The sequence below is a fragment of the Meleagris gallopavo genome, chromosome 10 (genome assembly GCF_905368555.1).
Source record: "Meleagris gallopavo chromosome 10, MGAL_WU_HG_1.1, whole genome shotgun sequence".
NCBI classification, from domain to species: domain Eukaryota; kingdom Metazoa; phylum Chordata; class Aves; order Galliformes; family Phasianidae; genus Meleagris; species Meleagris gallopavo.
The window spans coordinates 13,140,439-13,153,152 of record NC_139413.1 but is presented as its reverse complement, the minus strand read 5'-3'; the positions used below and the strand labels follow the sequence as shown (position 1 = coordinate 13,153,152).

Sequence of the window (12,714 nt, the reverse complement as noted above, 5' to 3'; positions counted from 1 at the left end):
GAATTCAAGTCTTAACATCTTATTTGTTTCAGCAGTGATCTGAGCCAAGATATTGTGAGCCGGTATATTTAAAGCAGGCAGTTATTCCTTGTGAACCAAGTGTGAGCAGAGCTATGACACTGAAAACAACTGCATATTTTAGGAGCAAGTTACAGAATTTAAAGGACTATTCCACAGGTATAATGTATATGTATAATACATATAGAATACTTGAGTAGATCCTGGAGGTGATCTACATAAAATTTTGGACTCTGTCTGAAAAGCTGTGATTCCTGTAATAGCATTATTTTCCAGACAGTTTGTCTTCACTTTTTATGCTATATGGAATAAGATAAACAATACCACACTTCACATGAATTCCTCTGACTTTCCAGAGGATTCTTGAAGGTCATTTAATCAATTCACAGACTGTTTACATATTTGATAATCACTTTGTTCTCACGATCCCTGGAAGTCAGCTGCTCTGTCAGCACACAACTTTCCCCCCCTCCATGAAGCTTTTTCATTTAGGACACAATACTATCAAGGAGAAAAACAGCCGTTTCCTTCTTCAAAACAGAAAATATCAGTACAACCTCACTCAAAATAAAAGTATACAAACATCTCTTCCAGAGCGCTGCAAAGAAAGGTAAATGCTATTAATCTTGCTCAGAGCACTTTGCCCACCTAACACACATTTGTACTACAAGTTAAATCTGAATCTGAAGTGTCATTAGGCACTTGAACTATCAAAGACAGCAGCTTCCACTGAGAAATAATAAAACTGGAATATAGAACAAACAAAATTACACCTAGTATTGTAAATTATCATAATTTCAATCTGTTATCTTCATTTTCAAATCTAACAAACTTCAGATTTCCCTAGCAAAGCAGGACAAGTTGACATTCCAAGAAACCACCTCAGAACTCTGCTACAGAGGACTTCAGTGCTCTATATTAGAAGATGGTAAAGAAATAAAAATCAAGAACTAAACGTGTTCATATTTTTAGTATGACTAAAAAACTAAAGCAAAGTTAGAAAAATCACACGTTATCACAAGCCTGGAAGAAGCAAAGAGTTGTTGTTCATCTTTAACCCTGAGGCCCTATATTCAGCAGACAGCTTCTGGCTTTTAAGGTAGCAATACCAATCTCCACAGTGGTTTTGAAGTTATTGGAAACTTGCTATGAGGAAGCTCTTTAACCCAACACACCTTTACAGGTGTCCCACTGAGCTGCACATCTGTCCTTCAAGAACAAGCACCTGATAGGTTTCAAGTTAAGCAGCATTCCTGATCCTTTTGAAAGCATCAGTGCTACTGTAAAATGGATTCAAATGCTCCCAACCAGGCTATCGAGCTTCACCTGTATTTTCACTTCTGCTATAACTTCAAAAATGCTCACTGAACTCTAAGAAACCAGACAGCAAAATCTGGTCCTCAAAGACAGACTTATGATGAAAGGCAAGGGCTTTGACTTGCTATTCTGTTTTCCAATGTATCTGGAAAAAAGGGTACATTACCATTTTATAAGTTCTGATTTACATTAGTTGAAGACAGACAGGATGAACTTGAGGAACAAAGCTCTTGCTCATGAAAAGGATGCAGAATTACCCACATGAAGCACACAGTATCACACTTTGAAGATTACTTCAAAGTTCATGATAAAGAAAGCAGTAATACCTAAATATATTCTGCAGTATAGTCACAGATTATATATTAAAGTATAATTACACGAGCACTTTCAGGCCACATGCAAATATCACCCTCACAGCTATTCAAAATGCAGCAGTATTTCCCACAGTCCCAAGGGCAGACCTTACAGCATACACTGAATTCCTTAAAAAAATAAATAGCAGATGTCACCAAACCAGTAGTTAACTATCTTCAGAGGAGGAAAACCGGAACGTTTCCCCCATCTCTGACTTGATACAAATCAAAGCTACTATTTACTGTCCAAAAGTGAAAGAGTAAGTAAAATATTTTAATTAGGAACTCAGACTTTGCCCTAAATATTCTTTTATGTGGTCCTTTTAAACCCGAGTAAATGACTCTCATTCGAGCAAAGGCCACACAATGACATCATTTGCTTAAGGCAGTAGTGGAATTTATTACAGGCAATAATGAAGCAGACTGTAATGGCACCAATCTCAGGCATAGATACTTATTCTTAAGTAGGTTCCTAACTTTGCACATCTATGCAGTAAGCAACACTATATTTGAACCAACAGAACTTCTAACAAACATTTGTTAGAGGCAGGTCCTGCATAGCTTGAACCAAGAAGTTGTATAGAAAGCATGTAAGCTACTTCCGTGAGGTATAGACATACTTAGAGGAGATTGGACACTATGGACTAATTATTCCATATCTCCTCCCTGCCAAAGGAACATAACCTGCATGCTGAAGTACTCAACCTTATGAAATTCAACAGCATTTACTTGCAGGCACAAACCTGTGCTTTGGGACAAGACTTAACCTTCTCCATGTTACAGGGTTTGGTTGTGGCATTCCCACACATCACATTCTGAAGTATTTTCGGTGCTGTGGTCGGGTTGCCAAGCTCTCAGCAAGTCTGCAGGATGCAAACAACCATTCCGTTCTACAACTTTCTCTACCAAGCTACTTTTTCTCCTTGCGTGTCACTACATCCTAAGGTCGAAAATAGCTCCAGCCTTTAGACAGTACTTTACTGCATGTCCTACTATTTGAAAGCAGGCTGCCAGATGAAGGCAGCGATCTTTTCCTCACACTCTCACTCTGTAGCTGAAAAACCACTATCTGAACTCAAAACACAAATAGAAACCCATTAGCTTTCAATCTATTACATTTTAACAGCTTCTACTTCAGATATACACTGAAACAAGAACTAAGCGTGGAGGATAGCAAGAAGTCATCAATAAAACTGAGAATTCAAATGAACTGTCTGAAGAGTGGCACAGACTGTAGCTGACAAAAATAGATCGAGTCTTCTAGGTATTCATCCAGCATATACTCTCAGGTTTGGCCTGCCAGGCGGGATTCCTGAGGAACTGTTCTCCATTTCTTCTTGCCAGAAAGGAAAGATGACTGATTTATTTTGAGTCTCCTCAATACATTTCAATTATCTTTGACCTCAGAAAGTACTAATACTAGAAAATGAGCAGGCCTTTCAGTACAAGCACAAAGACATGATGACAGTATAATCATCCTCTCTAGTATCAGCCATATGCCACAACTTCATCTGGAACTCATCTAGAAATCTAACTTAAGACCAGGCCAAAAGACTGATCCATTAACATTTTGTGCAGTCCAACCACTACAGGTACAGACTGTCAGACAGATTTTTTTTTTTTTTGGTGAAACAGCACTGAATTCACTGACTTAGGTACAAAATATGGAGCTCTTCTTTAATGAAGATGTTGGTAAGTACCTTGGTCCTGTGCCTCAAAATGGACTGCTAATAATAGAGCATTACAACCAACAAGTACAATGCCTAGATTCAGAAAGGAAATTGAACTCAAGTGCATGGAACACATGGTATTTCACTCAACACAAGAGGCAACTGCAGCTCCCCTGTGTCCAAAGGGCTGAAAAACACCAAATCTGGCAATTCTATTCACAGGGAGGATTTATTTTTTCCCCCCAGAGGTAGAGGGGTGTTGTTTTGCTTAGTTTTCAGGTGTCATTGAGAAATAGTTTCTTGTATCTCAAGTTTTTTTTTTCTTGGAATCATCACTACTTTTCTACATTTAAAGGTAATATTCATATTTCATTCAGTATTACTAAAATAAAACTGCTGTAAGTTGTTAAATTACAATATAACAAGTGATGCACAGAGAAATGGCACTGAAACTTGCAAGAACGTGGGTGAGAAATTTCTGCTAACACTCTCCTTAAATAATACGAAGAAGTTGCTGAAGTCTTTTATCAACATGATTAGTACCACACAAAACACAGTACACAAAACACAGTACAAGTCTATATCTAAAGGCACTTATGATCTAGTCAAGACATGAATACATATTACAGTCCAAAATAGCTTAAATTTTTCATCCCAGATAATATCACTACATCAGGAGAACGCTAAGTAAGCTGTTAATGAGTAACTGCTAGACACTTCCAGTGCAGCTCAAGCACAGCAAGCAGGGACCACAGAGATCCAACCACAGTGTGGAATTCAAGGCCTGCGCCCACGGGAGCCAGCCCAACTGCTGGTGCAGGCCCAAGCAGCCTGCAGCAAGCTGAGCCACGTGCTCCAGAGGGAGCTTACAATGTACTACAAAGGAATTTTTAGACAAATCTGCCAAACAGCAATACTATGACTAACAGTAGCTGTGAAAGTTATCTGGGGAAACACTAGCTGGAAGCTGAAAACTTGCTAGCTGAAAAACTAGCATTCTAGGAATGCTAGCCAGACAAACACCAGGGCTTGCTAATGCAACCCTGCAGCATCACTTAATGTTTGCCACTTCTAAACTAACTGAAGATGCACACAGTAAACACATATCAAAGTAAGAAGTCTGCTGTAGTTAGTAGCATTATTTACTTTTGATTCTTATTTCATAAGCTTCAGAGCAAAGCTCTACTGTTGAACAAAAACTATATCAAGACATTAAATTAAGGCTGTCCCAAAATGAAGAAACTAATTTTCCATCCCTGTAACTGATTTCACCTTGAAATAAATCATAACTAATTCCAAAATGGCAGTAAGCTGCAAGTCTTACAAGTCATAATTTTGCATGTAAAATATAAATGCCACCTCAGCACACATTTGTCAGATTTTGGCACAAACAACTATAAACATTTCTGAAGATAAGTACAAGAGACTAATGAAATCCAAACTATTCAGCTGCAAATAGGTCATTTCCAGCCAGCAGCAGGTCCAATGGAGGAAAAGCAACACCTCTCCTTCATAAATTAACAATCTTTTTAACGGATAACATTGTTTCACAATTCATGTCAACAGTCTGACATAATACAATAACTCCTATCTTCCATGTCAGTTTCTTGGATCTTCTAAACCCCAAGTTTTATACTGACCATTGACTAACAAGCACTGCATGGCAGATGGAATACATTAGCATTTTGGTAGACCTTTTCTACAGGATGCCTATTTCAGTGTCAGCAGGCACTAGACACCTGACCTCACAAATAACTCTGCTCATCCTGTGTGCTCAGCAAAAATACTGTTGACACGAGGCAATCGTTAGTATCAAGTTACTGTCCTGGTAAGATTTGTTCACACTTTTTGGCAACACTGTTTCAGCTGCATACAGACTCAAAGCTTTTGAAGCTTACAAAGCAGTGGATCCAATCACTTCTAGCTTTCCTCTCCTCAAAGAAGGATCAATGCAAGGTCTGAACTAAGTGTAATCATTCCTCTCATTCCTTTTCAGGAATATTATCTATAAATAAAAAGGTAATCCTGAGCACAACATCAGAGGTAACAAAAATTGCACTTGCACAAGGAAGCACTAGCAAATTCACTGCCTTTGAACTGAGTAAGGATCTTAAAATATCACCTTACTTTTCAGGATCTACATAAATGTGCTTATTAGCAAATCTGAATTCAATTTCAGAGAAAACAGACATGGCAACATTAAGGCATGGGGAAAGCAAAAAGAAGCAAGCAACATGAAACACAGAAGTAACTACTAATGTCTTGCATTTGTGATATTTATTAAAAGCTGCTTTCAGTGTCAGTTTAACTATTAACATGGGAATATTTCTGTAAAAGCTAGATAAAAGCTTTCTTGCTGATGATCAAGAATGGACTAATATCCCTATAGAAATCTGAAGGTGCAAAGGAAACACTCCTTGGAAGCAAAAAAAAAAAAAAAAAAAAAAAAAAAAACCACCAAAAAACAAAATCCCAAAAACTTGCAGATTCCACCCACTGGCAGAAGAGAGTAACTACTTATTGTGTAGAGAAATATTGCAGAGTAAAATTTTGCTCTATCCTAAAACTCTAATTCAAGCTACTAACATATGAGCCTCCCAAAAAAGCAACTAGAGAAAAATCAAAATCATACTAGTCTAGAAAACAAGAACGTTGCCAACAGAATTATTTGGAATTACAGGAACACTCAATGCTTAAAAACTCATCAGTTGCTAGCCTTGCTAACATTTAGTGGCGATCTTAACAGCCTGCTAACAACCTCTTCTCCCTTGTCCTTTTAAGTACTACATGCTCCAGAGCACTACACCTATGAAAGAAGGTTGCACAGCGCTCTGATGAGGAAACTCTGATGAGGAGCCCAAAGTAACAGCTACCACTTCCCATAATCACCATGCAGGGGGGATAAAAGGGAGAAGCAAAGGGGAGGATAATAGCCACAGCAAAAACTAGATAAAATATGAGTAGAGGCATGGGAGTTTCAGGAAACCTAGGAATTTAGGATTAAGAACTGCCATACCTTCTGAACAAATGGCTTCCTTCAAGTAGAGTAGCACATCTGCAAATTTTCTGACATCATTCACCAGCTGCATGATGTATTCTGGGTCCACAACAGGATTATCGTAGCAGTCAGAGTTGGAGCTAATGCTGCTCAGAGAGCTGCTCTTGGTACTGCGCCCCATTCCCCAATTTCCTGAATTAGAGATGGTGAAGAAGTTGGAGGTAGACAGCCGGGCCAATCCCAAACCACGTTTGTTACTTCCACCGTTCTGTCGCAACATCCCAGCAGTCGCTGTGCCTAGAGAGCTCCCACAGACAGCATTCAGGATCGCCTAACGTCCATTGACCAGCCAGAGATGAAGCCCTTTAAAACAGAGAAAGGGAAAAGGAAGCAGAGAAGGAAAAGCACTGGTTAGGGCAGAAATACACAGTAAACAATATTTTTGTACTGAGAAGATCCAAAAATTGTTTTAATATGATGCTGCTTTACATTACATTGTTTAACTGAAGCATTATCAAGGTTCTTGACTGTTTGATGTTCTTTTCACATACATATATATATATATATACGCACATATATACTTTTTTTTTTTTTTAAGATTTGTACAGCAAATATGCATCATTGCACAAAAGCCAACGGTATGCAAAATTATTTCTAGAGCTGATTATGATGCATCCTTTTTTAACAAAAGGAAGTTTGTTCCCTCACTACTTATTTTGGAAACCTTAAGAGTCACGTTTTTTTTACACTCACCCCCAGACCCATTCTCTACCATGAAATGTTACCACAGCTGACAACAATTGCAAAAACACCCCATGTGATACAGACCACAAGAACCATCCCAGCTTGCATCAGCCACCCAGCTGCTCTCAGCATCCTGCCTTTCAGATAACAGTCAACCTTGATCTGATACAATGATTTTTTGTTACATAGATTGTGCTGAGCAAGAAACTTTGACCTATACAGCCTCAGAAGGGAAAACATCCTGAAAGCTGGTATGTGGGCTTTTAGGCCTGCTGTCTTGTAATAAAGCCAAAGTAAAGATATAGAAAAGTGATTTAGAACATCTCAGCACCAAAGTTTACCCACAAATCTCAGCAAATCAGCCTGAAGGCTGGTGCTCTGCTTTAGCATACCTTAAAAGTTCCTCTACAAAAACACGCAGATTTGGGGGCTATCAGATGGGTAAAAGTAAATAGCTATCTGCAGCTTTAGGAATAACAGAATGCTCTTTCAGAGCTCCCACACCAGGTTAGGCCATTTGTCTGAAGAGAGCCGCTGCAGATGGCAGAGCCAGGGCTGGGTCCAGCAGCACCTACAGCCCTGCCATTACACTCGGCACCAGGCCGAGTGCTCAGAGCTCACACTGTATGGGAAACACAAGAAGGAAAAAGTAGAACATGCCAACTAAACGAGTTAGTTGCGGCTGCAGATACATCCACAGCAATCCAACCACTGTTAATAAAGAAATGTTGCTGTGATCCGAGTAATGAATGCAGCTTGATGTGGAAATTGTACACATTTCTGGAGTTGGCCAGGCAAACAGAACCAGCACCCTTATCACTTTAACACTCCCACTCCGTGTTTCACCAGGAGTTACTCTAATGCAGCCCCATTGTTTTTACATTATTTCTGCTTTATTTCTCTTTGCAACGTGGAGCCGCTCGGTGCTGCTGTTGCAATGAACCGTACAGGGGCTGCACCGGGAGCAAGGGGTGGGGAGGACGACGGCACTTGTGCAGCGTGCCTAGGGCTGCACGAGTAACACACGTCGTTAAGCGACTCCAAACACCTCGCCTGCCTTTGGAACACAAAAGCGCCCACCGACCTCGCTATAAATGCCTCCAGACCTCTCCGGTTAGAGCGAGCCAGCCCAACAGAAAGAAAAAAAACGAACAGCAGCAGACGTGTCAGCAGCCCGCTCAGCGGCACAGCCCAGCCGGCAGGAGAGAGCGACGCGGCGGGCAGCGCGGGGAAGCCGCCGCCGCCGAGGGGCCGCGCCGGGACCCCACCAGACCCAGCGCGCCGCGGCAGCCCCTCCGTGCGCCCCCCCACAACGCAGGCAGCACGGCCTCGGAGGACGGAGTCCGGCGCCGAGGAGAGGCGCGGAGCACTTCCCGCTCATCGTCACTCCTCTCGGCGCCGCCTCCGCCCGCTCTCCCTCCGTTCCGCCCCGACGAAAGCCCTTCCCGGAATCCCCAGACCTTACCGGAGTCGCTACCGAAGAGCGGCGGCGGAGCGCGGGCGGCAGCCGGACGGCCGCAGGCCCTGCACACCGCCTCGCGCCCATGCAGCGCTCTCCTCACAGCGCGGCCGCGCCGCCACCGCCCCCTCACGCCCGCGCGACGCCGTTGGCCGCCCGCGCGCGGCGGGGCGGAGACCGAGCACGGCCCTCCCGGGGGCGCGGCCCGAGGCCCCTCGGTGCGAGCGCGCGGTTCCCAGCGGCGGTTACGGCGCAGCCCCCGCCTGGGTTGCTGTGACAGCGCGCTGGAGCGCCGGCAGCGACCTGGCGAGAAACAGAGGGAAGGTGCGGTTCTATTCCTCCCCCGTCCTGCACTCCAGGCCTCCCTCTTTCTGCTGCGTTCCGCCGCTTTCTGCTCCCTGCAAGCCGCACCAACGTCGGGGTGCAGCGGTGCCAGAAGGACCCTGAGAGCCAGCAGCTGGCACTCTTCAGCCTTGGTACGGCTGTACGTGTACATACTTACCCATTGTCGGGGTTAAAGAAAAAAAAGAAAATTTGGAAGAGAGATCCTCAAGCAACACCACGCAGAAACTGAAACGGCTCCCCAGCGCTAGCGGGACTCGAGGGCCTCTGCAGACTGGTGGCAGCAGTTCGGTTCCCCGTTTTTAGAGGCAAGGACTGCAGACCCCAAAAAAAAACCCGTGCCAAAAAAAAATGTAACTCTAAAAACCGAGTAAGTGGTTATACATCCTTCAAGTCCCCCGAGTTTGGAGAAAAACAAAGAAAGCAATGCCCTGAGCTTCAAAAAGATGCTAGCAATTCAAGTAATTGATTCAGCAGATGTCAAAATCAGGCCAGGGCAAACAGTTGTAAACTAATTTAATGTGCAAGTGGAGGAGTGCAAGGCAAACATTGCAATTGGCAATCACATCACCAGGAAAAGAATTAAAGGCTTGTTGTGGAAAAGTCACTGAAATACTGATAAGTGTACAATAGCAATAAAAAAAGATAAATAAGAAATTCCACCTACACTTATCAATACATAAACTACAAAGCAATGGATACCATTTGGTCTTCAACCCTCTTTTAGAAAAAGAAAGCATACAGCTACAGCAGACTGCTTCAGGAACTCTTTTTTAAAAGAGAACTACCTTTACTTTGCCATATCTATATGATTTCCAGGCATGTTTTAGAAAATGCAAGGAAGAACTGCTGACCCCAGTACATATCCAGCGTGGCTCTTCTGCAGTTACAGCAGGCAGGTCCTGTTATATCTCTGCCACTCTTTGCATCAGTGTTTTCTCCCTCATCCTGGCTCCCTCACAGGCCAACCTGTGACTATTCTAAAACTCATCAATTCTTTTGGTGAATCATTTACTTGAAGAAAATAAAAATAAAAATCATCCCCAGAGGTGAAATGTAAAGTGACAAAAATAAAAAATCCTAGGATTAAATGTTTTTATGCTTATTGCAGGCGCATGATCTGAAACATACAAGTGTTCTATCCTGTGGGAAGCCAAGCCTCAAACATCTTCTGTAAAAATGATTTGAGCCCACATCTGCACACATGAATGTAAAGTGAATCTCTGGGTTTTCTTCAAAGTAAATGTCCATTTCATTTTGGTTGTTCAGAGCTTTTTTCCTCCCAGTTCAGTTCAGCTGCCAAACTGAATGCAGAATTCCCCACATTCCTCTCGAATCAAGACACAGAACAGCTCCAGTCACATCCCAGACTATGCAGTGCTGATTATCTCCGAAGTTGCCTTAGAAAGTGCTGCATGATGGAAACATGGAAGTTACAGACACATCTTCAAGAAGATACAACTTCAAAAAAGGTCAGGACTGCATCCACCATGGCTTGCAGCTTTTGCTGCAGTAGGTCACTGAAAGGAGGATTAAAGCGTGACTGCTGTGACTACTGCTGCATTTTCATCATCCACTGTCACTTTAAAGAGCCAAGGTTCTTTTTAGCCAAACATAGTCTACAGCATTACTAATGAAGCCTTTAGGAGAGCAACAGAAGTTGAGCATGTGCACAGCTACTCAAAGTCTCCTTTTTCTGCTCTTCATCCAATTATCATAGTTTGCTTGGAATGAACAAAAACAACAAACAGTAATTATGCAAATAGTTAAGACCAAGGCAACAAAGATAGTATAGTATCTCAGCAAAGAGTTATCCAAGAAGAGACACAAAAATTCAATTTATTTTCATCAAAAATGCTGAATTTTCCTCTGAGGAGGTGCTCATTAGGAGTCACCTATGCAACTGTTTCAACATTTTTTTCCCCTGCTGGAGCACATGTACACAGTGAAATAATAAAGCATACCTCTTTTAAGAGAAATCAATATATGGAGTAAACTTCAAATGTCTGCTTCTCCCTTTTCAGCGTTCAATAGCACTTTGCTCATAAAAAGTGCTTTTGAAACCCAAGGGAAAGGTTTGCCTGATGTAAGCTACTCTATATTGCAGCCTCCAATCACTGTTAAGAGGACAAACCTTTCCAGGTAGCACCAATAACGTAACTAGAACTGCGAAAGTCATATTTGCTAAGAAATCAGTTTCAAAATACTGGCTCTGTGCTTCTACTTATCAGCCAAAGAGATGCATGTTCTAAACTGGCTGGATGACATCAATTAGTATGTAGAGTAGTATGAGCAATAACAGTTCCCTGCAGAGCCAGACACTTGTTATTGTTAACTGGACACACCAGCAAGGGTGCAACAGCTGAAAGGGACCCACATCACTGAAAGTAAGATTGAGAGGGTTGCTTACAGGGAGAGGCTGGTAGAGGATTCCATGCTCTGTTTACATTCCAGTGAGCAGAATTCTGCTCTGAAGAAGAATTTCCATAAACCATTTCTTTCCAACAACCATTTCTTACACACAGGCTCCTGCAAATGGCCACATTATTTGCGTAAGAGAAATCAGGTCAGGACTCAGCTACTGTTAAAGGAAATAATGTGACATTTTTTGGTAAATAAATCTTGTCCATAGCTGCATCGTAAAATTTAACAGCCAAAGAAGAGTCTGTACAAAGCCATCCCACGTGACATTGAGGAAACTCAGAAAACTGTTCCCTTGCTACCACATCTACTACAGGCTTTTATTTTTTTCACATGAGATCTGCAGCAAACACCACCCACTGTGAATCCATGAGATACCCATGTCCATCTGTGCTTCCTAGAATGAGGCCTATTCTAGCCTGAGCGCCAAACGCCCTCAAGGAACTGATGTGGGTGAAACTGAGGCACTGCTGAGCACTGGGCAGCCCACAGAGCTGCTGCAGCCTGCAGGGACCTCACCTTCCTCCCCTCTGGCCTGAGCTTCTGTGCAGACCCCAGAATGCTTCAGGAGAGCAGAGGAAGCAAAAGGCACAGCTTTAGCTAAAGTTTTAAATAAAACACATATTTTTTGTTTAATGGCTCGTTACAATTCATCTCTAAGGTGATCCCTCTGTACTTCTTAACACAGTGAAGGAGGCATCAGTCTTTTTTACAGCTTACCGTTCCATCATCTCACCCTTGCTAACAGCCCTCTTCTCCAGTGATCTCTTTTCCACAGCTGCTGTCTTCTTCTCTCAGATGATCTAGTTGACATAGACATTGGGTTTAACAGAGCCATTGCATTCAGCTCTGTCCTTCCACTGCTTTCATCTTAAACCCAACGCCCCAAGAGTCATTAGTTTTATTTTCAACTGTACCAGAAGGCCTGACCAAAAAGCCTTCTCCCTAGCTTTCCTTCTCTTTACACAACATCCTGCTGTCCTCAGGTTAAGTTATATACTGCCATAAACTACTCCTCTAAGCTTATGCAAGGCTGGAAGTGCAACATGGGAGAAGCACCAGACACAGGGCAGCTCAATACACTCATCCTCTAGGAAAAGGATTGCCGCTGGTGCAGGCAGAACCCCATTTCCTAAGCTTTAACAAGCAGCTTCTTAAAAAACTTCCACCTTAACTACCAGTTGTCTAGAGGAGCAGTAGGTGGTGAGGAGTGAGAGGAAAGGCTGCATGAAGGAAACAACTTCTAAAACCTTACTGGCTTGCCAAACACAGTATTAGCCAACCCTAATTAGAGCCCAGACACCTGCTGCTTTCAGGGCCAGCAGGCCTGGAGCTCATCACAAGCCCCACCTGCTGCATGGGCACCAGTTAGATTTAAGGCAGAGGAAGCTC

At 42.6% G+C, this 12,714-nt stretch overlaps 1 protein-coding gene across 3 annotated transcripts in view; it reads right to left on the bottom strand.

Annotated features, from left to right (window-relative positions):
• Nucleotides 1-8,719, bottom strand: part of ARHGAP29 (Rho GTPase activating protein 29) — a 49,749-nt gene extending 41,030 nt beyond the window's left edge. For all 3 annotated transcript variants that reach the window (XM_085231863.1, XM_085231865.1, XM_085231864.1), the window contains exons 1-2: nucleotides 8,566-8,719; nucleotides 6,375-6,719 (exon numbers count right to left, since the gene is read on the bottom strand). In XM_085231863.1, the coding sequence (XP_085087989.1) occupies nucleotides 6,375-6,636 (262 nt within the window). In that variant the 5' untranslated portion in view covers nucleotides 6,637-6,719; nucleotides 8,566-8,719. The remainder of the gene's footprint in view (nucleotides 1-6,374; nucleotides 6,720-8,565) is intronic.
• Between the last annotated feature and the right edge of the window lie 3,995 nt (nucleotides 8,720-12,714).